The sequence below is a fragment of the Peromyscus maniculatus genome, chromosome 16 (genome assembly GCF_049852395.1).
Source record: "Peromyscus maniculatus bairdii isolate BWxNUB_F1_BW_parent chromosome 16, HU_Pman_BW_mat_3.1, whole genome shotgun sequence".
Classification (NCBI taxonomy): Eukaryota; Metazoa; Chordata; class Mammalia; order Rodentia; family Cricetidae; genus Peromyscus; species Peromyscus maniculatus.
Genome location: NC_134867.1, coordinates 49,036,185 through 49,060,804, shown reverse-complemented (window position 1 = coordinate 49,060,804; position 24,620 = coordinate 49,036,185). Strand labels below are relative to the sequence as shown.

Sequence of the window (24,620 nt, the reverse complement as noted above, 5' to 3'; positions counted from 1 at the left end):
ACTAGATTTCACAACTAAGTATTATTTTACTTGAGTAAAAACACAGGCTAGTTCTTTAAACTCTGTAAACTGATTGTCTTGACAAACCACTGAAAATATCTGATTAGTTATAAAACACAACTTAATAAATTACAACAATCCCACTCCACATCTTCTTTCTGCCTTGTCTTTCAGAATATTAGTTTCTTTAACTTCTTTGGTCACCGAGGTATAATGAGTTGGTCTAAGACCTACTGACATTTTATTCCAGAATTTCATCATGCATATCTATTTTCCTTTCCAATACTGAAACTATCTTTATTTACTCTTAATATAATAGCTAACTAACCAGTAGCCCTGTCAGATTGGCCTGATATATTACCACTAAAGTCATGTTTTTAAGATGTCAATTTTATGTGTACCACTGAAAATTCATTTACTAAGTTTTGGACATGAGGTTCAAATTTTTTTTTTCTATTGTACTCTGATGTATATCCTTTGTGGTGATATATTGTGTACCCTAATAAACTTGCTTGGGGATTGGAGGGCAGAGCCAGCCACTAGATTAGACATAGATGTCAGGCAGTGGTGGCACCCACCCTTAATCCTATCACTTGGGAGACTGAGATCCATCTGGATCTTTGTGAATTCAAGGTCACACTGAGAACAGAGCCAGGCGTGGTGGTACACACGCCTTTACGCACTTGAGATCTCATGCCTTTGCTTGGCAAGCACACATGCCTTTAATCCCAGGAAGTAATATGGCAGGACACAGAAAGGTATATAAAACAGGAACTCAGGCTCTTGAGAATGAGGATTTTGCAGCGGTAAGAATGTGGCTGGCTTGCTCTCTGATCTTTCAGTGTTCACCCCAATAACTGGCTCCATTTTTTTTTTTTGTTTTTTTGTCTGTTTGCTTTTTTTTAATATCAATAAGACCTTTTAAGATTTGTGTTGCAATCCTTCATCACACATGGCTCTGTTTTCATTCCTGCTACTTGTCAAGACTTTACTCATGATAGACTAGTATTGATTTTCAATAATGCCCTGCTTTTTATGCTTTTGTTCCTTTATATGTTCTCACTAAAAGAATCTTTCACTAGTCTTTTCTATTTCATAATACCCCTCTTCTTCAAGGTCCAGCTTAAGTATCCCGAATTTGTTAACTGTTCCTATTTATCTTCAGTCCCAGACACAGCCATGTAGCATTACATATGCTGTTATCAACAACTATTAAAATGTTTGCAGTTATCAATTTACAAATCACTTAAAGTACTTGACTGTGAGCTTATCAAGGCTGATACATTTCTAGTAATTCATCCACAAGAGACTGGAGGCCCTCAATATACATCTGTTGAGTAAAGGTTCATTAAAAAAAAGAGAATCTGACAAAAAATAGACTATAATTGTTAATTTTGCTAAACAGAATGAACTGAAATTGTTGTACTACACATAGACCCTCAGTCTAGAGCAAGGCCCCTAAGTTTGCCACCAATTGCATGTGGCTAGTGGGCACTTGAAATGTGGTCAGTACATGGTCAGATGTGTTGGGAATCTAAAATACTAGACTTCAAAAATTTGAAATATCTCACTTCTGTGTGTTTGGTTACACAACAAATTATTTTTGCATACTGAAAAGAATAAGAAATATCTCAATTTTGTATATTTAGTCACATGATGAAATAGCATTTTTGCATATTTAATGTTAGATAAAATACAATATTAAATTAGTTTTGTCTGATTTATTTTACAGATTTGATACTGCTATTAGTAAACTTTAAGTTATCTAGGTGGCTAAAATTATATTCCAATTAGAAAGCAACTTTCTAAAAAAATTGACCACTAGAAAAAGACATTGCCAATGCTAATAATGTTATTTTGAGATAATAGGCTGGGAGAATTTACTATGCTTACTTGGTGTAGAAATGAAGCTCATTTGAAGCAGGAGGCTAATGGGGTTGTGTTATCTGGGCCCTGACTCTTAGCAAGACAAGAAGAATACAATTTATGATGCATTATTGAAAGTCCAATTCCCCAGGGTATGCCCCAAGCACTGACCAGTGACTCACTCACTCCAGGAGAATTCCCTAGAGATTCTTTTTGAGCTCCAGAAGCCAGTTGTGATGGCTGCAGCCAGAAACTTAGCACAACCCTGCCCTTGGGAGCTGGCATACAGAAAGCTTCGAAATTCCTCCATGTATTCATTCTTCTGCCTTTTTGGTTCTTTGAATTTAAGTAAGTCTTATTTGGGCATGTTCAGGAGTCTACAAAGTCCTTTCAAATATAAAAATTAGAGGAAGCTTTATATAATCAAAGGTATGGTTTTAATTTTTAGGCTTATGGTGAATTAAATGTAGATAAATAGAACTCTTAGTATGCTTCATTCTTAATATATAATACTGATTTTCAGGCATGTGAGCTTCAATATAACTTTAATTCAGTGACTCTTAATCAGATAAAAACTCCCCTTCATGTACTACAGATAAAATTGTTGATTGAATTGATGAATATGCTCAAGAAATGTAAAACATCTAGAAAATTAAAAGGTCATTTCCCACTGAAGACATCTATTGATTGTGACTACCTAGCACCTCCATTTCCTTAGGGAGTCAACTGACTCGTGAAACTGACAATCACAAAAATTCTTGTCTAACGATACACCACTCCAGCCCAGGGCCACAGCGCAGACCGAGCTGGGCTCCCTGACCCAGCAAATCATGTAAGCAAGATGATGGTTTCAGGATAGGAATAGCCATGGCAGGACAATCAAACATTCTCTCTTAAATACAAGCCCTTTAGTCATAGCAGTAAGGCAAACCAAAAAGGAGTAGTAGAACTTAGCCTAGTTCACCACACAAAGCATTGTCTGCATACATTGTCTGCACTTACTGTAAGTAAATTTGTGAAGTAAAATTCTGCTCAGGTTCCACACATTGATAAATGCTTGATAACTCATTCATTTCTACAACTTCATAATTGATAGAACTAAGTCCCAGAGAATAGAAATTATATTCAGAAGGCATGTGTGTATGCATTGTGTACATGTATGTATGTATGCATTCATGTTCATATATGTATGGGTACTTGTGTTCATATATGTGTACTTTTACATGGAGTCTCCAAGTTAATGTCTTCCTTAATGGCTCTCCACTTGATGATTCCTGCTGGTTTAGCTGGCTATGTAGCTCCAGGAATCCCCTGCCTCTGTCTGGAGAATGCTGCATTGTAGGTGGCTGTCATTATGAACTTGGCCTTTTATAAGGGTTTTAGAGATCTGAACTTTGGTCCTCACACTTGCAAGACACATAAATGCTTTATCCACTGAGCCACCTCTCCAGCCCCTTTACAAAGCTTCTCATGTATATCAAAGTTGGAAAAAGACTCAAGGTTGTCAGATTGCCAGGGAAATGGTTTTTGATATTCATAAGAACTACAACAAAAAGAAATACTACTTTCACTGTTTAGACAATCAAAAATCATCTGCTGTGTCATGCCATTGAGAAAAATTTCAACTGAATTAACAGTAAGCTCCAAACTTTTTAAACTATGTTATACTTCTTGAATCAAAAAACTCATCACCTACAACAAAAAACAAACAGGTGTGTGCAGAAAACAGAAATATATTTTGTGGGAACACTAATCTATCCCACAAAGTAAATACAATTCCAAAATCTCTATTTAGTAGAATCACACATGCACATCACACATCATAATGTCCAGGTACTCTCAGTTATATAGTTTATGATCATATTGTAGAGCCAATAAATATTTGTTGAATAAATAAATTCAATTCTCAGAACAGCATGAGAAAATTGGATTAAGTTTCATTATCATTTCTAGTTATAGATGATAATGAGATTCAGAAATGCTAACTGGCTTCCCAAAGGTCATAGACTTTCTGCTTGAAAATCCCACATTATGCTGAAGTCTTATTATGTCTTCTGAATACATCTTTCAAGAACGTATTAACTTCGGGGCTGGAAACACAGCTCAGTTGGGAGAATGCTTGCCTACCATGCAAGCGTTGAACCATACCTGGGTTCAGTCTACAGCAGCTCAACAATGAAACAGAACACATTAACGTCTACTTTAACATGAGACATGGTAGCACTAACCTCCATGCTAATGCACTATTTACACAGTGCAGGTGGTTACCTAATCAAACTAATCAAAACTGACTAAAACTAATAATGCACAAAAAATTAAAAGTAAAGTATGTTTAAGATAATTTAACAATTGTTAGTCTAAAAATTTAAAGGAAGAAAATGTAGTATGAGAAAAGAAAGAACTAAATTATATTCTATGAGAATGAGTGGTTAATATTCTGAAAATTATGTATCACAAATATGCTATATATAGAATAAATGGTATCTTGTTTGGTACACAAGACATCTTTTTGCATTGTAATGTGCTGAAGTGGACTCGGGTCTGCTGCAGAATTTAGCTGGTAACAGAAATTTAGTGTTGGTCAGTTGCCACTGCCAGTGGCAAGCTAAGCAGTGACTGGAAGACATAATAAAATTAAGTTATATAGAAAATGTTCTATAGAAATAAAATTAAACATGTAATAAAACGAGTGCCATCTACATTTAGACTGCTATACTGTGTAAAGAAAACTATTCGATTTCCTCACATGTACCATAAGAAAATAATGCACTTTATTTCTGTTGTTCGCCTTCTAACTTTGAAGAAAAGCCATAAATCAATTGTTCTTTGCCTTGCTGTGGAGCAGTAAGTTCGGCTAGTGACTTTTCTGCCAAGAGACTATAAACACTGTGGAAAATGATCTGCATCACATTCTTTTGATGTAACAAACACTGCAGGGGGATGCCTATGTGCTTGCTGAGTCCCGTGGGATCAACAAACTCTGGATGACCTTCAGCACTCATACACCATTCTTACATGTATAAAATTGCCTGCAGTTGAGGCCTTGATGATTCAACTACATTGTCACATATACATCAACAGCCTGTGACAATTTTAAGATGACCAAAGTTTAAAGTTTCTTACAATTAATAACATCATCTACCTTTTGGACAAATGAAGAAATGATATTCAGAGATATTACAATATTCATTCCATGAAAGGATCATATTCTTCACTCATTAAAACAAAGCCTCTCCCTCATCCCCCATGCCCGCAAACCATACAACAGTCCATTTCAATTTGGGTAGTCTTTAAGATGGAGGCATCCTTACCATGAGGAGTGATGGTCTGTACAGGTTTAGCAGGGGACCTCACATTCCATATGGTCAAAGTACCATCAGAATGACTGCAAATAAATTGTTTTCCTTCATGATGCCATGCCACAGAGTGAATAGCCTACAGAAGGGTGAAGAATTCTATTATCACATTAGTGATAAATGGTTTGGTAATTGATATTAATAAATTTTTATAGTTTCCTAGCTAGTCAAAATATTAACTACATTTCAAAATAACTTAGTCCTCTTACAATACAAATAAGACATTTTATAGTGAAACTATTTAATTCCTCCCAATCATTGTATTTCTTAAGTGTGCATTAGGAAGCTATGACAATGATATATGCACTATTTTCTGACAAGTTCAGGAAAAGAATGTCCTTAGGGCTTATCAGAATAAACCCTACCCAAACACAAACTACCAAGTTACAATCAATGTCGGATGGAAGAAATTAGCCACCTTGAAATACTAAAATTTGTTAAAATGAACTAAAAATCTATTCTAAAATTAAAAATATGTTTAGGATTAAGATCAATGAAAAATCCTCAGGATGAACATCACAGCATAATTTCAATACCTCAGAATAATTATGGAGGTGACTTTTAATCTGAGGAGACCACCCTCTTTCCATTTTCATTATTTTATTTCATGTATGTCAGTGTTTTGCCTGGATGTACGCCTGTAAACTGTGCGTGTTCCTAGTGTAATCAAACAGAGGCCAGAAGAGGACACTGGATCCTCTGGAAATGGGAGTTACAGACAGTTGTGAGGCACCATGTGGATACCAATAATGAAACCTGGGTCCTCTGAGAAGAGCCCAGTGCTCTTAGCCATCTCTCCAGTCACCCAAGAAGACCCTTAACTGCTATGCCATCTCTTCAGACCCACGAGAAGATCCTTTTTGATTGGAATATTATACTTCTAATCTGCCATCCAGAAAGTATTTTATGTGACTGACATGTGTTTGTCCTCCACTTTTCCCCTCTAAATTATGAATTTTCTCTTTAAATTCTTATTTTCAGAAAATCAGTTCCCAGGGTTTGCTCTGAATGTCTTATTCCCAAGTCATGGCGATGCACTTTTCATTCTTAATGGTTAATGACTTTAAAGGTGCCCTGCTGAACTATGGAATTGCATAGCACAGCAAGAATGCATTCAACTGAAACTCAAGAAAAAGTTCTATTATACACACACAGTCAACACTTTCAATTAATTCAACATCTGCTTATTTGGGGTCTTTGTGTGCTTATAAATCTGAGCTAAAATTATATAGTATTTTAATACAGGCTGGATGAAAACATTTACATGATGATGAGCACAGAAAGTATATGCCAATATTTAATACAACATTTCTGACTCGAAGTATTTCTACCAAATTTTGAAATAGAGTAGCTAGATAAATTGCTCCAAAATATATACTTAAGTCATTATAAAACCTCAATCTTAATATAAGCCTTACCTTTATATATACTAGAGTGAAATTATTTCCATGAAATGTAATATATATATATATATATATATATATATATATATATTTTTTTTTTTTTTTTTTTTTTTTTTTTTTTTTTTTCTTCTGAGACAGGGTTTCTCTATGTAGCTTTGCGCCTTTCCTGGAACTCACTCTGTAAACCAGGCTGGCCTCGAACTCACAGAGATCCACCTGGCTCTGCCTCCCAAGTGCTGGGATTAAAGGCATGCTCCAACAACGCTCGGCTTAAAATAATTTTTAATAAGTAAGAGAAAACACATGTATTGTGTGGGATATGACTGCTGAGCACTGCAACCTGAATCTAATTGAGGAGAAACATTAGCGAAGACAATAGTCCCTGAAAGTACCAGATTGTTCTGTGGAAGGAGCTTGTGAGGATCTTCAGTTACAACATGAGCTGTGGATGTAATGGCATCGTTTCTCAGAGAGAACTCCATGACTCAGAAGGTTCACTGGTACCAACAATACACTGTGTGCTCTAACTCCCCAGAAAGGAAGGTGATCTGAACATATGACTAACAGAAGAAACTTTGTGTTTTAATGCAATTAGAAAAACTTTGCAGCTAACCTAACATCAAATCGAAGCTAAAACTGAAAATTCAATTCTTAGAGAAGCTACTGCGGATTATAGCAATGGCAAGATCTGTAATGAGGATAAACATTGCTGTTACCTCGTCGTATGTGTATCTGTAGTCTGCCTTCTTTGACTTGAGGTCCCATAAGACAACTGTTCCAGATTCAAAGCCAATCAAAAGCTGCGGAAAGGAAAGGCCACCTTACTGAGGAATGACTTCTTTATGCTGCAAAATACTTATTCTGGACAATAAAGCTAATCATCGTTCATATCCTTCACACATAAAACTTTAATATAATTAAACACCTGCACTGGGCGTTACTAATCACACAGACGACACATGACAACATGGCAGGGCAGGTTTACATGCTCTTCGTCATTAGCGACCCAAAATACAACTGATACTGAATGGAGGAAGCGGACTTCTTGAAGTCATGAGTCTACATCCTAATACATTTCTAAAAATTACTAATAAAATTGTGTATTTGTATGTGTTTGCGATATTTCAACATTTGTGTGTGTGTGTGTGTGTGTGTGTGTGTGTGTGTGTGTGTGTGTGTGTTTTAAGACAGAGTTTCTCTGTGTAGCTTTAAGCCTTTCCTGGAACTCACTCTGTAGCCCAGGCTGACTTTGAACTCACAGAGATCCACCTGCCTCTGCCTGTGCTGGGATTAAATGTGTGCACCACCACCACCTGGCTCATACTTTCAAAGATCTATATATCGCCAAGGAATTTCACTCAATGTACACACTGATTAATTTCAAATAATCATCCCCTTCCTTCATAAATTTCAAGCTCACAGTTCCAATAACCACACTACTTCCCAATACTAAACCAGAAAGTATGTTCAAGACTATGTACACCCTCTGGAGCCTGCTGGCTCTCTCTACTGTGCGTCCTGATCACCACAGCTAATCAGCTGTCTGTCAAAGACCTGGCAGTCATCATGAATGCTAGTCTCACCTTCAACAACAACAACAACAAAAATATCAACTCAATTTAATTTCATGTTCTGCATCTAATTTATATCCCTTCCTCTCTAATACTTCCCTCCTGGAAAAATACACAAAGATCTCTGTTGTGACCAATTCACACTGTAATTGGAGGACTGGTTAGGAAATCTAAAACTGAAAGGGAAATGTATGCTTCTACTTAAATTGGTCAGCCTTGCTCTTCTTTTCATGATAGAATCAAAAGTCCATTACACAATGTAATATTTATCACTGTCTGATTTCTACTTATTCCTCCAAAATCACCCCTCATACCTCTCCTGCCCAACACACTCCATTTGCTGATTCTGGAGTTTGTTTCTCCATGCATGTGCACTCCCATATTTAAGCTTTTGTACAGGTTGCCTTCCTGGCTGGGGTGAGGGGTGGGGTGCCATATAAATGGAATCCCCTGATTAGTCCCCTTATTCTTCAGACGTACTCTTAGCAACTGGTTCTTTGGGGAAGACTTCCTTGAAAGACCAAATATTGTATCAATGCCTTTCTAACATGCTCTAGTAATACTCCATCCTTTTATGGTCTGAAGGGTTACTTTTTAATATAACATCTCATTTGAACTCTCTTACAGACTACAATACTGGTTCATTAGACTGATACTATCTTGTTCACTGTTATACCTTTAACACATGCCATAGAGTCTGATAGGTTCTTGCCTCATAAACTGTGGACTGTCCATCTGTTGGCCCACACCCCTGGCCCAGTGTGACAGTTGTTGACACTGACTGTTATTTTGCTAGGATCTAGAATCATTAAAGAGAAATGCCTTTGGGCATACTGTGAGGGGTTAGTGTGATTATGTTAACTAAAGTAGGAAGAAATTTCCTAAATGTAGACAGCACTCTCCATGGGCTGAGGTCCTGGACTTAGAGAAGAGAAAATGAGCTATCAAAGATGAAATACATACTCCTGCAAAGACTTTGCAACAGCCTCCTTTCCCTCTAGATATCTTGGATACATGATATGGCAATGTCCCATAGAGAAGGAAAGAACATTCAGAAATAAAGAAAAGAAAATTTTACAAACTGATCAACTATGTTAGCAGCTCAAGATGTAGGTAAAGAGCTCTAAGTGTGAAAGCACCACTTCAGAGACTTGTAACTTTAAGGAATTAGCTTTGCCTGTTCACATTTTTAATAACCTAAGAAGGTCACAGCAAACTTTTAGCCTCTTTTATCTAGCTACAACATCCTAATGAAATTAGAAATATGCCCAACAGGTTAGGGTTGAATGATCATAAGTTTCTTAGATCTTCTCTACAGATGTAGGACAAGGAAAATGAGAACCTAAGTTATGTAAGTCCTTGCAAAGTCTCCACAGGGTTTATTCTTACGAGGAAGTTTCATTTTGCCATGGATAGCAGTTAATGCAGAGAGTTCTAGCTGGTCAAAGTGCGGAGAGTGACTATTTAGTGTTTAGCCCTAAGAGGGACATCCCTATCATGCCCACTACCATAACACACACAGACACATACACACACAGACACACAGAGACACATATATACACAGACACATACACACAGACACACACAAAAAAACACACAGACATACACACACAGAAACACACAACTGGGAAACATCATGGAAAAGAGGGTACAAAGAATAGGAAAAAATGCTATAAAAAATGTTATGAAAGAGCATTCTAGACATGACATGGCTACTGTGCTCATAAATTCCCGGACACTGTGGTCACCTGATCTAGATCTGGCCTGCCCGCGTTGTAGCTGGAATGAAGGAGGGACAAAATAAAATAAGCTGTCGATGCTGCAGTAAAGAACCACAACCTGTTCAGAGAAGGAACCTCAATGAAACCCAACAGTAGTTAAAAAACTAAATAAAAACAGGAAACCCTAAGAACAGGATGGGGACTTGTGGGGGAGAAAAAGAGGTCCAGAGAGAGGAGCGGGGAGGTAATAGGGAGTAATGTGATCAAGATGTATAATATACATGTATGAAACTCTCATACATGTATATTAAAATTAAAATGCATTTTAAAAAGAATTGTTCCTACTAGAATGGTGTATAACTTAGAAAGATAAAAATAATTCTGCGAATCACTCACTAATGTCCTACTTTTTCTCTTATAAGCAAGCGTGGTGATCAACACTTGTTATCTCAGCACTTGGGAAGCCTTTGAGACAAAAGGATTGTGAGATCCAGGCCAATCTGTGCTACCTATTGAAATCCTGCACAATCAAACAATTAAAAAGCCTGGAGATAGAGAGTACTGGTACAGCACTTGCTTAGCATGTGCGAGGCCCTGAATCAACTTCCACCACCAAATATAAATCAATAAAACAAGTGGTTGCACTGAGGATGAATACAGCTCTATATGGTTCAGAGGAACAGTGATACACATGCATTTCTAACAAAGGCAGTGAATCATGCATGCCAGAACACTTGCATGAAGTGCTATGGAAGTAAGAGAGAAAGTATTTTCTGTCAGAATTATCTGGGAAGACATTGTTTATATGTACTATTAATTTGGACCTTAAAGTGTGGAGAAGAAGTCAGCACAATGGTAAACTAGCCCTGCAAACAAGACTGACAGAAACCAAAGCATGGAGGCAGCAAAAAGCAGTCTGCTTGGGAAACAGTGACTATGGCTTCAGTATGTCCTTCTAGTGAGGATATCATGAAAGATAAAGAGAGCCAGACTGCATCCTAAGGAAAAGTCAGTCACCCCGTCCGACTGTAGACACACCCAACACTTAAACGAGAAATCATCAAGATGAGAATGACACTCTAGGAAGGTTGGACTCAGTCCTCAAAGGGATGTCTTCATCAAACACTTCCCCCTTCAGGCTCAGGGATCTATGCAGAAGAGGAGCGAAAAGATTGTGAGAGCTGGGGGTGGTGGAGGGCTTGAAGGAAACATTCTTCCAGACACAACTGAGCTGATGTACACATGAACTCAAAGACTGTGGCAGCACACACAAGACCTGCAGAGGTTCAAACCAGATAAGATCCCAGACAAGATACCAGCCCCGAGGAGGGGAAATAGACACAAAGTCCAAGAAGCTATTTGCAGCTGATACCTGCTGGGAAAGAAAGGTTTTCTCCAATGGAGTGACACTGGGTATATCAACCATAGTCTAGGGTAGGCTCCATGCCCAGGAGTAGCTGGACAACACAAAAACAAACTCCATTTGGTGTGTGTTGGGGAGGGGCTTTTTGTTTCACTTTGTTTTGGCTTCTGTTAGTCTTACTGATTTTTTGTTTGTTTTGATTTTCATTGTGTGTGTGTGTGTGTGTGTGTGTGTGTGTGTGTGTGTGTGTGTGTGAGAGAGAGAGAGAGAGACAGACAGACAGACAGACAGACAGACAGAGACAAAGAGAGACCGAGAGGGAGAGAGGGAGAGAGAGAGAGAAATGCAAGAAGTTGATGGGGAGGGAGGCAGACAGGAGCTGGGGAGAGAGGAAATGATTAAAATACTTTATATAAAAATTTTAATCAATAAAAAAAAAGAAATAAAAGAGTGTGCCAAACTCCATCAACTCTAACACACCTTACAGGAAGAGACATTACAAAGAAGGGTTGAAATGACTCAGTGAGTAACTCCATGTGACAGGAACCTTGTTAATTCACCAGACTTTCCAGCCAGAGGTTTGGCTTTAAAACAAGCATCTTGTGTAAAAGAAAAACAAAGCAATAACCAGGCTACTGTACATTTGCTAAATGTACAGTATGTAAACATATGTAGAGTTTCCTTCCAGTCATATAGTTCCATGACCACTAGCTAACTCCCAGCAGTCCAGGGATGCTTTTGTCTTTCAGTGGCGGGATGAGAACAGTGGTAAATAACTGACAGCTTCGCCCTTTCTCACTAACTGAGAGAAGAAAATATTTGAGTCAAATCCCTTTATAAGACAAAGTTTTCCATCCTTGATTTCTGACACTTTCTGGTGCTCATTCCTGTTAAGATCCTAAAATCACACAGGTAGGAAAGGGCCATTATTAAATAGAACTACCTGAAAGACAATTAGTGTAAGAAAACGGAAACTCACAGAAAAGGAAATAGGAGTTTTAAATGTATTAATTAACTCAAGCTAACCGTAGCTAGATACAGACTGCATGAGTATAAAAAAAAAAAATCAAACAGGATTTTATATGTTAGGATTAATATACTAATAATATACATTATTAAGCAGATGTACTTATGAAGAAAAATTTAAGGAAGCTGAGTTACAGAGACTACTCTGAGATAATGTAATATATGATAGGCACAATAAAATCTGTAAACTAAATGAAAAGTCACATGCTGCCCCTGTCCTCCCCTACCCCCCACCTCAAAAATCCTGTCTACATTATCTGAAAATCAGGGAAAATATTCTGAGTCAGCCGAATACAAATGAATACCTTATATTTATTAAATTCTATTTATGCTTTAGGATTTTTAATCCTTTTACTTAGGAATCATTCCAATTCTTCACCTTGTTCTTCATAATGAGTAACAAGCAATTACATTACTCACTATACAAACCTTGGTCCAATCTCAATTTTTGGGCAACAGTGCAGTCCTAGGACAGTTTGCATATTTAAAAGTCAAAACAGCATGGATTAATTAACAAATGTTTGTTTAGAAAAAATTCTACCTTCCCCTCATCCATGGGATTATCACTTATATGGACAACAGGACCCGGGTGAGATTTAGATGACCTGAGAAACAAAACAAAACATAACAAATAAGGTTTTTTACTCAATTAAAAGTCACAGCAAATCATCACAATAAAAAGATCAATTTATGAAGAAAATAGTTAAGTTGCCAATCAAAGAAAAAATGATGAAAATCATAAGCCTGTAAGTTAATAAACTTTATAATTGCATTTTATATATAGGAAAGATTTCAATTTAGTCAAATATTTATATCTCTTTTCATTATGAAGTTAATATTTTAAAATAATGCAACATTTAATGCTAGGTGTCAGCTGGGATATCCCAACCAATTCTACAGCTCATACTAGAAGTTGAAAAAACTTCTGTTTTATTTTTTGAAAACCCAGAAATTAATGGTACCTATACATATACCAGAGAAAGAGAGAGCATATAAGTAAAGATTACTGGAACAATGCCCATGCATTTAGAAAAAGTATATCCCTATTCATGAATGCTGGAGGCTGGGGACAATGCACCCCTTCAGCCTGTGAAGACTTAGACCATCTCTACCTACTAGATGTTATGATCAACTCAAAGAAAAAACTGAAAACCCACACTTCCAAGGAAGGGTAGCAACATCTTTGTCACAGAAAGAAAAACTGGCTTTCAGCACACTACTCTAGCTACACCAAAATGTTATCTGAGACATGTCACAAATTTTTCTCTGTCAAAAGATTAAAGGTGTGCAATGAATTTTTAAAAAGTCTTGTCAACATTGTACGTTAAAACTTACAAAAAGAGATGATACAAAAAACACTAGGACGTAGAAATTAGCACTACAAATTCTTGGCAACACAGTTCAATCTGATTTTTGTTAATCTTGGTGATATACTAACTTTAACAAACATTTACATTGGGTGATTATTAGAAGATATAAAAGAAAAATAATTAGAAGGTTAAAGAAACAAATTGAATTAGAAGATAAAAGAAAAAAAATGAATGTTTTCAACCTAACAGGAATAACTACTGCATTTCAACTATTAAATATAACAGTTTATACACAGATGAAACTGAATAATATTATACATTTATAAATATATGTGAACATAAAAAAGTTTAAAGTTATTAAATGTCATGACAATAGGATAATACTTATGAAAAAATCAAAAGATTTACATATAATATCAGGAATACCTGACACATCAATGCCACAATGATTCACTAACATAAAGCTATAAGATACTGACACTTGATAATTTCAGATATGGAATATTTGCTCAAACTTACAGTTCAATGGCTTTATTCCACATAATGACATAGCCTGAGAGTGTGAAGGACTCCACATTGACAATGTGTATATTACCTCGTTCAGTGCCCACATAGAGCCACTTACTCTGGAAAGGCAGATGGCAAAATGTAACCCTACAAGAGAAAACACAGACAGAAAGGGAATTAGAAGAATATCTGATACACTTCCCTGACTGTATTAGGTGGTTTCTTATGAAATAATTTATATATTTACTATACATAATAATTATATATAATTTTAAAAGGCAAATATAAAATAATTATATTTATAATTAGAAAATGCAAAAATGACAATGAAATAATCAGATTCATCTATTCACTGTGATTGATATTTAATCATGCTAAATTTAACTTGTATGTTAAACATATAGCCTTACACTAAACAGTATGGCATGATTAAGAAAGAATGGTTTTGAAGTAAGAATATGTTTCATATCTGAATACATTATTCACTTTCTTCCTATGAGTACATCACAGATCTAACGTACAAGCCAATGCTCAACCATAGTAACAAACAAACAATTAATAATAATAATAAACCTACAATACAAACTGAGAATAACAACTTCTAGACTTTATGTATCAACGTAATGCCTGGTCTCTGGCAAGAGCAAACACACTCCATGTTTGCTATTTCCATAAATGCACAATTTTATTACAGAGATTCTGCAAGATGAAAATACATATTTAAACAATAAAATATAGCTTATGTTCTTATTTCTTTTTAGTGTTAATGTTCAGGTAGACCTTAAGGTTTAGATATTTGAAGTTTTTAATGTTTTATATAATAAAATGTACTCTTTCTAAGGATTTATATGAATTTATTATAATAAACTATAAACATACCTATTGAATCAGCAAAATAATTTTATAGTACAGCCTAAGTATTACTTTTCTGACATTCTTGGGGCTAAATGTGTTTTAGATTTCATATATTTTCATATTTTGAAATAGTAATAAATAAATAATAAGATATCCTGGGAATGGGACATAAGTCTAAACACAACATTGATTGAAATCACATATATGCCCTGTATATATAGTTTGAAGGTAATTTTGTACAACTTTTGTGTGCCTACATTTTGACTTAATCCTGTACTATGAAGTAAAGTGTAGAATTTTCAATTTATTGTTATGTGGGTACTCAACGTGAATTTTCCATTTATTGTCATGTGAATTTTCCATTTATTATCATGTGGGTACTTAGTGTTTCAGACTTGAGATCACCTCCTACTTCAGGTTTTTACATTAGGGATGATCAACCTGTACTTTATTATTTCCAAGGCAGTAGAAATCCATATCACCTTTTTGAAAACCTTAAGGGATAAGGAAAAGGAAGAAATTTGGATTAATGGATAAGTGTAGTATCTTAGGTGTGATAATGGTTCAAAAGAGTGTGCAGATATGTATCAAAACTTAAACAGTATATATTAAGTTTACATTTTAATTCATGTCACTTATAACTCAAAAACTGCCTAACATTTTTGTTTAAACAGATCTATGGATTTAGGAATTATGAGAAATTATCTAGTTCTAGTTAACATATAGACATGAGCAATAGTTAGACTGCCTAGGTTCAAGTTCCAAGTCTCTCACTTATTAGCATATAGTCTTAGGTAAACTATTCAACTTTTCAGTCTCCATTTCTAAGTAGCAAAACACACCTACTTCACAGTATCCATCAATGATCAGTAAGACAAAGCATTTTAGATACTTAAAACAGGGCCTGACATTAAATATTCAATGAATGTTAGCTATATATTATTAAAAATAAATTATATTCTCAGGCCGGAGAGATGGCTCAGCAACCAGTTAAGAGCACTGGCTGCTCTTTCAGAAGACCTGTCTTTGATTTACAGCATCCACATGGTGATGTACAACATGGTAGTTGCAACCTGACCCATGTGGTGCTAGGAACCAAACCCTGGTCCTAATTTGTTTTTCAATGTTTTTGGAACCCAGGTAGCACATGATGAATTCCACATAAGACAGACAACGTCAGGCAGGACAGGTAAAGCCAGCCAGGACACTTGAGAAGGGCTGGCCAGATTGTCTGACAGGGAGGCATCTTTAACTGTGGTTGTCCAGCTGACTGTGGACAGAAGAAAACCACTCTGCCCCGCACCCCCAGAACTATGAGCAAAGGAAACACTCATCATAGCTGCCTCTTCAGCTTGAGGATGTTTTCTTATGCAGCAGCTGATAGCTGAACTACTACTATCATAAGTCAAATTTATGTTAGTTGAAAATGAAGAAAAGACATAAAAATCAAATAGGAAAATAAATTCTTACACTTATAAAATCAAGTTTCAAAAGGCCAGAAAAACTTGTCAGGAATACATACAGTCCCATGTACCACAAGGCTAAAATACTGCCTTGAATCAAAACCAAATTCATACCAATGCTCTCATTCTCATATTCTTTCTGTCTGTCTATCTTTCTCTCTCTCTCCACACACACACATAAGCCCCTATTTATGCACTTACACAAACTTGCTATTTTAAAATTGGTTTTTATTTGTTTCTCCTTCCCCCAAATTTGCTATTCCTGTAAGTTTTATAAACAACTGGAATATGTTTTCTATCTTTCGATCATGTTTCCAAAATAAGCAAGACATGAAAGATTTGAGGTTGGGAGAGAGCTCTTTTTTCCCCTTTTTTTTAATTAAAAAAATTATTTGTTTATTTGTTTGTCTGTGTGTGTGCATGTGTATATGTGGTGGGTATGTACCTGTGAATATGTCTGTATCATGGTACACACGTGCAGTTTGGGGCACAATTTTCCAGAATCCGTTGTCTCCTCTAGCATGGGTTCTGGAGATCAAACTCAGGCAGCCAGTCTTCTGGGGCAAGTCCTTGTACCCACTGAACCACCTCTAATGCTTTGTTTTTAAGTCAGCGCCTCACACATGTAGTTCAGGCTACCCTGCCACTGAACATGTGTGCCTCTCTTCACACATGGACTTCTGGACTCGTTATGGGCTTTAGTCCATTTGTTCTCTCTTGGAAATTACCGTTTCTAATTTCTAGCACTTTTGGGGGGAGAGCACAGGAGTTCCTAGTAAAACAAGTACTACCACCCTGTATTTCTTTTTCAAAATTATACAGTCTCAGTTATTCTAGATTTTTCTTTTGCCATGTAAGTTTTAGAATCATGAACAACCTTTTGAAGCTTCTGATTACAATGTCTCTTGATTTATAGATGAATTTGGGCTATCTGCATGAGCCCTGGCTTAAGACTGTCACCAGTGAGGCAGGGGACACAAATGAAGGCAATCACCCCTTCTCTCCCTGCTCTATTGACGGGGAACAGTTCAGCAGTGAGGGGTAGGGCCGCCTGGACCCCTCCTCTCTCCATGTCTGGCTCTTAATGTCTTGTTTTTAAATTGACCGATTGTACATGAATTAGGTACAAGCTTATTTCAGCTCCAACTTTTCTTCAGCTACACCTTTACCATTCCTTTCCCTCCAAGGTTCCGTTTTCTGTAGCATGTCTCCTGCAACTGTTTCAAAGGAAATCTCTGTCTCAGTCACCTCATCACAGAATCAGCTCACGGCCTTGAAGTGTTCGTTTTTTATTCAAATAAATTAATTGTTCGTTGGGTAAGTTAGCAGGGAAAGCATTGCCATGAAAACCGGCACTGAAATGTTAGGTCTAAGGAAACAGGGAACTAATAAATGCTGCTTGTTTTCAGACACCTAAGCAGACCGAAGTCTAACAAACCATATCAATAGAAATAAGGCAAAATAAACACAAAAGAAACCCAGTAAGCATAGAAGGGAACAGGAGCACTCAGTACAATGGGTGAACGCCTCTGATCTTCACAGCACAGACACTGGATCGTAAAACTCAGTCAAGAAATCCTCCAAGATGGAGAAGCAGGAAAGCGGCGCCAGCACACGGTGCAGCCGCGGTCTCCTGTCTCTTCCACTCCAAGCTAGTAGTGCTTTTACTGATGCTGTTTTCTCACTAATAAATGAAATGAATAAATACCACCAGGTCTCACCCTACTGCACACAAATCCCACCATCTTCCAAGAGTGACCCCCTAGGCTCTCGCTAAGACATGAGGATGAGATTTTAAACTTTACATAGGCCTTCAGTCTGGGTGAGAGCGGTGGGATTACCTTCACTGTGGGGAGATTCTGAGACATCCTGTAGTCATCACCTGCTATTTCTCTCTAGGCTACATTTTCAAAAGTATTCTCTCCTTTACCACCTCCATTGAAGTGAGAATTCCACTCCAGTTCTGGCTCCTTGTCTACATTTCCTTCAATTTAGCACTCTCTACTTGCATTTTATCATAGAGAAGCAAGGAAAAAAATATCAAGTCACACCTTCAACATTTCCCTGGGAAATATCAATTAAAAATACACGCTAATCATGTATTCAGTATGAAGGAGACAAATCTCTGAATCTTTCTGCCCCGTGGAAAGAGGAAGCACTTTCTCAAGATTCCACTAATGTGTTTCTCACTCCATCCTGAGTTCCACTGGCAACCAACAGACAGGCATACTACAGACAGCCTACTGGAGGCAACTGGAGCCTTTTCTCTCGTGTTCCCAAAATTGAAGCCCCATCTACCCACTGTCGAATTCGAATACCACTTAAACATGTTTAGTCAGTCAACAAGCACATATATAACCCAAGACTCTATTTACTAGTGATGTCACAGCGGTCCTAAGTTCATTTAGATACGTTCCACAATGCTGTTGTGAAATTTTTTTTTTCTCTACACACAGTATGGCTGCTGCCGCCTGGAAATTAGAGCAAAGTATTCCCCAAACCAGAGATTCACAAGATCTGTCCTATGGTCCCCATCCGAGATTATAATCCCTCCCTCCAGCCTCTCTTCACCCTCCATATGATTCCGCCTCAGCTGCAAGTGTTTTGGGATGGTGCTAGAACAGACGAGAGGGAGGGGGTCAACTCAAGGGAGGAGTCCATCCATGCAACTTTCAGAAGTTGGTCATCCATCCTTGGGATGGGACTTTTCCATGAGGAAGCTGTTTGGGTGCCATCCACATTCTTGAAACACTTCACCCAAGCTCCTGTAACCCTGCCCTCTAAACTCACTTGCTCAGCAAGCTTAACCTAGAAGGAATCATTGTTTTGCCCTATCAATGGTACCAGTTGAGTAAATGTTTGTTTCCCCAAGGAAAAGTACCAACAGATGCTTGCAAAATGAAACTAGACAATGATTCATGTCTCAAAGCACAGCCCCCTTGCTAAGTGACACCATATTCAGATTCCAAAATCTGTAGTAGTTTTTATGGCTATAAATCACTACCAACTTAGTGAACTCAAACTCACTTACTGTTTCAGTTTCTGCTGGACAGATGTCTAGACCCTGCGTCTGGAGACTCTGATTAGAAACCCAGAAGCCTGAAACGCAGGTTATTGGGCAGCCAAGCGGCAACCTAAATACCTTTCCGAAACCAGTGTAAAAAAATCTTCTCCAAGCTCAGTTGAGCTGCTAGAAAAATTCAACTTCTACAGTTGCAAGACAGTCTACATGTCCTAGCTCTCCCTCAGGCCCTTCAATGTGACTCACTCCATCTTCAAGACCAACACAGAACAAGGTCCTTTTACTGAATCCATCTCAGTCTCTGAGCTTTATGTGTTAAGTAGACTCCTGGCCCATTAAAAGATTCACCTGATTAAGTCAAGCCCATGGTGACTTGTCCTATTTGTAGGTGAACTAAACTGGGAACTTAGTCATACCTCACTTAGATGAATGCGTGTTTAAATGACAAAGGACAGGTATATGACATCAGCAGATGCTTAGGTCCCACTAGCACCTGCCTCTCGTTCATATTTAGAGTGGAGCTCTCCTGGAGAACAACACCACAGCTTTGCCAGAGTTCTTGGAACACTGTTTTCTTACCAGCAGGACATGAGAAATTCAGTCTTGCACTTTCTGAAAGGTGACTGGGGTTTTAGTTAGTATTTTCCTGGTGACAGATTTCCATTTAAAAATGATGGAAAAGGACCACATAATTATTGCATTACATGTGTTAAATGCCCAAACTTGAAGCAGTACTTGCACTGCCCGTCCCCCCGCCCAGCTATGTGATCTCAGTCTACTCAGCACCCCAGGTTACATTCTGTCCACTGCACAAACGTAATGAACTATACAATTTCTAATTGTTCCAGCCACTGTCTAAGCATTTTATAAAGGAGGGGGTTCTTTCTCATTCTTTTTGTTTTGGTATTTTTATAGGACTTATTCTATTGAATAAAACATATGAACCTACTCTTGTATTACATGGCCCCTCCGTTCATCTAATGCTTTTACATGTTAATTTATTGCAAGGCCCCTACATGATCTGATGATTCTCTCTGAGTAACTCCTCTTTTTGTCCAAGGTTTTGGTTATTACAGATACCTAATCTCAGAAGTTACCCAACACTTATCATCTTTTCTTTTATAGTTTCAAATTCATCAAATGGTAACTCATTTTATTTGACACTTTCAAACTTGGTCTAAGTATATCCATGTTCTAAAATGACTTGTTCTGTCTGCACCAATCACCCATCTTCTTGTGGATCAGGGTTACATCCAGATAACCTGTGATAAACTGCATCCATCTCTTCTGAACAGTGCTGGCCAAGATTCTCAAATGCCATTCTCCAGCCCTGAGTTTCACCCAATCAAATTTTTCATTCCAAAGGCTTGTACCCTTCATTAAGCTTCTTTCAAAGAAAAGTATTTTATCTGGAGTGAGGTGGTACACACCTGTAATCCATCACTTGGATCAGGGACTTCAAGGCCAGCCTGAGCTACATGAGACCATGTGCTTCTAAAAAAAAAAAAAAAGGCTGGAAAGCATTTTGATAATATTGTACAATTACAAGAGAGGTTGTAATTGTAGTTTTTTAGTTCAATATCGAATTACTTTCTTCTCATTTAATCTGTGCAGTAAATTAATTCAAAATCTTTGAAAGACAGCTATAGGTTGGCTTTTGGCCAATGGTACTTTTCTAGCTCTTAGTTGTATGATGTCCATGTGCCTGCTGAGAAAAGTATAAGGTACGTAAATCAGCAAAACACATGCTTGGTTAATATTACGGGAAATAAAGGTACAATGTGGTAAAGGAGCTTTTGTTGCTATGTTAATTTATTTATGCCACTCAGAAAGTGACGCATGGCGAACAGCCAGTGTCTGCCGCAAACCAGGAGTGCTCACTCCCCACCGCGGGGCTGCAAGAGAAGTGAGTCACTCCAACTGCCAAACAGTCCTTTTCTTGTGAGATTTTTATTAAATATCAATGATTCTTCCACGATAGTTAAAGCAAACTAAATTCTGAGTATGAGAACTAATGCATTAGATAATTTAATTTAGAATGCATAATTATTCTTTAAATTAAAAATATGCACCTATAATTAAATAAAATAGCCATATATAAAAACGCATCTTTAGAAATATATTTCAGTATCACCTTGCAAGTATTAGGACATTTGAGGAGGAAAAGTCCTCCCTATAACATTTCAGTGAAGAATATTTTCTTGATTTCCTGAGAATAAATAACATTTATATGGAAGTTTCATAAACAATAAGAACTATATGATCAAGGTTAGCTTTAGACAACTTTAGCCCTGAGTAGGGAGTCTATATATTTAATTTAATTTTTAGTTTTCATTTTTTATATTGTTATTTCAAAACTCATGGAAAAAAACAGCACTGTTGAGAATAATGCTCATTCTAATTCATAGTGATGAGTTAAAAGGAGGAGGAGGAGGTGGCTGTATCTGCTTATTAATCCATGACTTCTTCCTAATTAAATGTCCTTCAAAGGGAAAAATATCAAAGTGGAAGCCAAGTGGAACATTTTCTGCAAGTGCCAAATAGAATTTCGCTTATCAAATTCTCAGTTGCTATCAAAGCCAAGGACTTCTCCTCTGCATGAATAAACTCAATGGTGCATGACAAGGTTGCCAATACCAAGGAAGAACAAGAGAAGCATGTTAGTGTCGAGGACCAGCACGGTAAATTAACACAAGCAGAATTTCTTCTCTTGCACTTCTGAAAGTACAGGACGGACACCCAGATGTCCATAGGGTTCTGAGGGCTCTGGAGCAGGCTCTGCACCGTCACCCCCGGCCCCTCTCTTTTAGCTTCTGGTATTGCCAGCTATCCTTAATTAAAGATTCATTACTCCAATCTGTTATAATATCAAATGTCATTACATGATATTCATTCTCCCTTCCCTCCCCGGTGTGTGTGTGTGGGTGTGTGTGGGTGTGTGGGTGTGTGTGTGTGTGTATGTTCATTTTCTCTTATAAGGACATCAGTCAGGTAAGTGCTGGCCACATTAACCTTGCTTCATTGGAAAGACCCTACCTTTAAATAAGGTCACATTTAGGGGTTAGAACTTGAACATTATTTTGGGAGACACAGTTGAATCTGTAACAGGGGTCAGAGCAGTAAAGACCACGCTAGAGTATTCCCTAATACATAACACTTTACCAATTCCTTTCGATGCTATGGTTCACACCACTGGCAAATAAATTCCTGTGGTAAAAAGTACATGGCAGATTAATCTCTAAAGGGCTCTGAACCTGGAGATCGCATAAGAAGCTGCATACTAATTATAGGGAAAAAAATGAAATTGAGTTTTTTCTGTGACTTCTGAAAATATGTTTACTTTTTCTTTTTAGTCTTCACTTCTACCCTGTACTCTGATTGGCTACAAACCACTTCATTTTATGATCAACCAGTTTCCATCACATGTTGAAGTCCTAGCCATCCCTGTCCCACAGCAGAGAAGAATGTGACTATATTTGGTGATGTGACCAAGATGAAGTCATTGTATCAGCTCTACTCCAGTGTGGCTGCTATTCTCAGAAGAAACGAGGGCCCAGCACATGAGGAAACCATGGAAAACAGGGAGAAGACAGCCACCTGCCCATCCACAAGCTACAGGAATGGTAGGGAAAAGCAGCTCTGGTGTTTCAGTTGCCAATCAGGTGTCTGTTCAACCAGGACATTCCTAAGGTTTTCTTATGCAAAATCGAAAACCATTCTATGGAAACAGAAATGCATATTTACTCATTCAGTATGAATAAACGGCATTTAATTGGGCATCTGGGAAGTTTAGTCTTCTTAGCTTTGACCAATATCCTAAAAGTAAGACCCACATCACTCTTGTTTATTATGCCAAATATCTGCTCAGCAGTCAGGACTAAGATACATGTTCTACAACTATCCTCAAGTAAATGGGGAATTAGGAAAAAAAAAAAAAAAAGAAAAAAAAAAAAGAAAAACTTCAGCATTTAAGAGAAATAAAACAGTCAGGACTACAAGGCTTAGAGAAAATTTTTCCGTAAATTAGAAAATCATCACACAAAGCTGCAAAGTAATTTTCTCAAATTTGTAGACTTGACACTCAACTGTTTTATTTTTTCTTAAACACCACCAAAGCTCAACCTATTAAAAGATATTCACATTATGGATTTTCACAAGACTATAAGCTTAAAATTAGCTGTAAGTTAAATTTCTAAAGAAGTGGTAATTTTATATACTATAATTTACTACAATTCAAAAAAATAACTAACTAGAAATGTATATTATGAAAAATAATTTTAATTACTATATAGAATTTCTATTATATGTACAGAAATCTTCACTAAAATATAATCTAACTATTACTTAAGACAAAACAATGCACAAGACCTGCAGGCTTAGGACAACAATTCTCCCGAATCTTACAAATAGCATTTAGTGCATTTTTCATGGTTTTCCTACCTTTCTTAGTTTCACAAGCAAAAATGCAAATGGCATAAAAGAGAAACAGTAATTCAGTAATTAACTCATGTAGAGTTAAACTAGAGAGAGCAAACGAGGCTCCTGTCCCCAGAAGTTTGATGCCCACTGTAAAAGTAAGCAGTGTGGTCACCGCCTCCCACTGCTGCAGTGTGGACATCATCACCTCCCACTGCTGCAGTGTGGACATCACCTCCCACTGCTGCAGTGTGGTCATCATCACCTCCCACTGCTGCAGTGTGTTCATCATCACCTCCCACTGCTGCAGTGTGGTCATCACCTCCCACTGCTGCAGTGTGCTCATCATCGCCTCCCACTGCTGCAGTGTGCTCATCATCACCTCCCACTGCTGCAGTGTGCTCATCATCACCTCCCACTGCTGCAGTGTGGACATCGCCTCCCACTGCTGCAGTGTGCTCACCGCCTCCCACTGCTGCAGTGTGCTCATCATCACCTCCCACTGCTGCAGTGTGCTCACCACCTCCCACTGCTGCAGTGTGTTCATCATCGCCTCCCACTGCTGCAGTGTGGTCATCACCTCCCACTGCTGCAGTGTGCTCATCATCGCCTCCCACTGCTGCAGTGTGCTCATCATCGCCTCCCACTGCTGCAGTGTGCTCATCATCACCTCCCACTGCTGCAGTGTGGACATCGCCTCCCACTGCTGCAGTGTGCTCACCGCCTCCCACTGCTGCAGTG

The 24,620-nt window shown here is 37.6% G+C and overlaps 1 protein-coding gene across 4 annotated transcripts in view; it reads right to left on the bottom strand.

Annotated features, from left to right (window-relative positions):
* Positions 1-24,620, bottom strand: part of Stxbp5 (syntaxin binding protein 5) — a 133,743-nt gene that overhangs the window by 71,714 nt on the left and 37,409 nt on the right. For all 4 annotated transcript variants that reach the window (XM_006984440.4, XM_006984439.4, XM_016002943.3 and 1 more), the window contains exons 5-8: positions 14,136-14,270; positions 12,848-12,911; positions 7,342-7,425; positions 5,178-5,301 (exon numbers count right to left, since the gene is read on the bottom strand). In XM_006984440.4, coding sequence (XP_006984502.1) covers positions 5,178-5,301; positions 7,342-7,425; positions 12,848-12,911; positions 14,136-14,270 — 407 coding nt within the window. The remainder of the gene's footprint in view (positions 1-5,177; positions 5,302-7,341; positions 7,426-12,847; positions 12,912-14,135; positions 14,271-24,620) is intronic.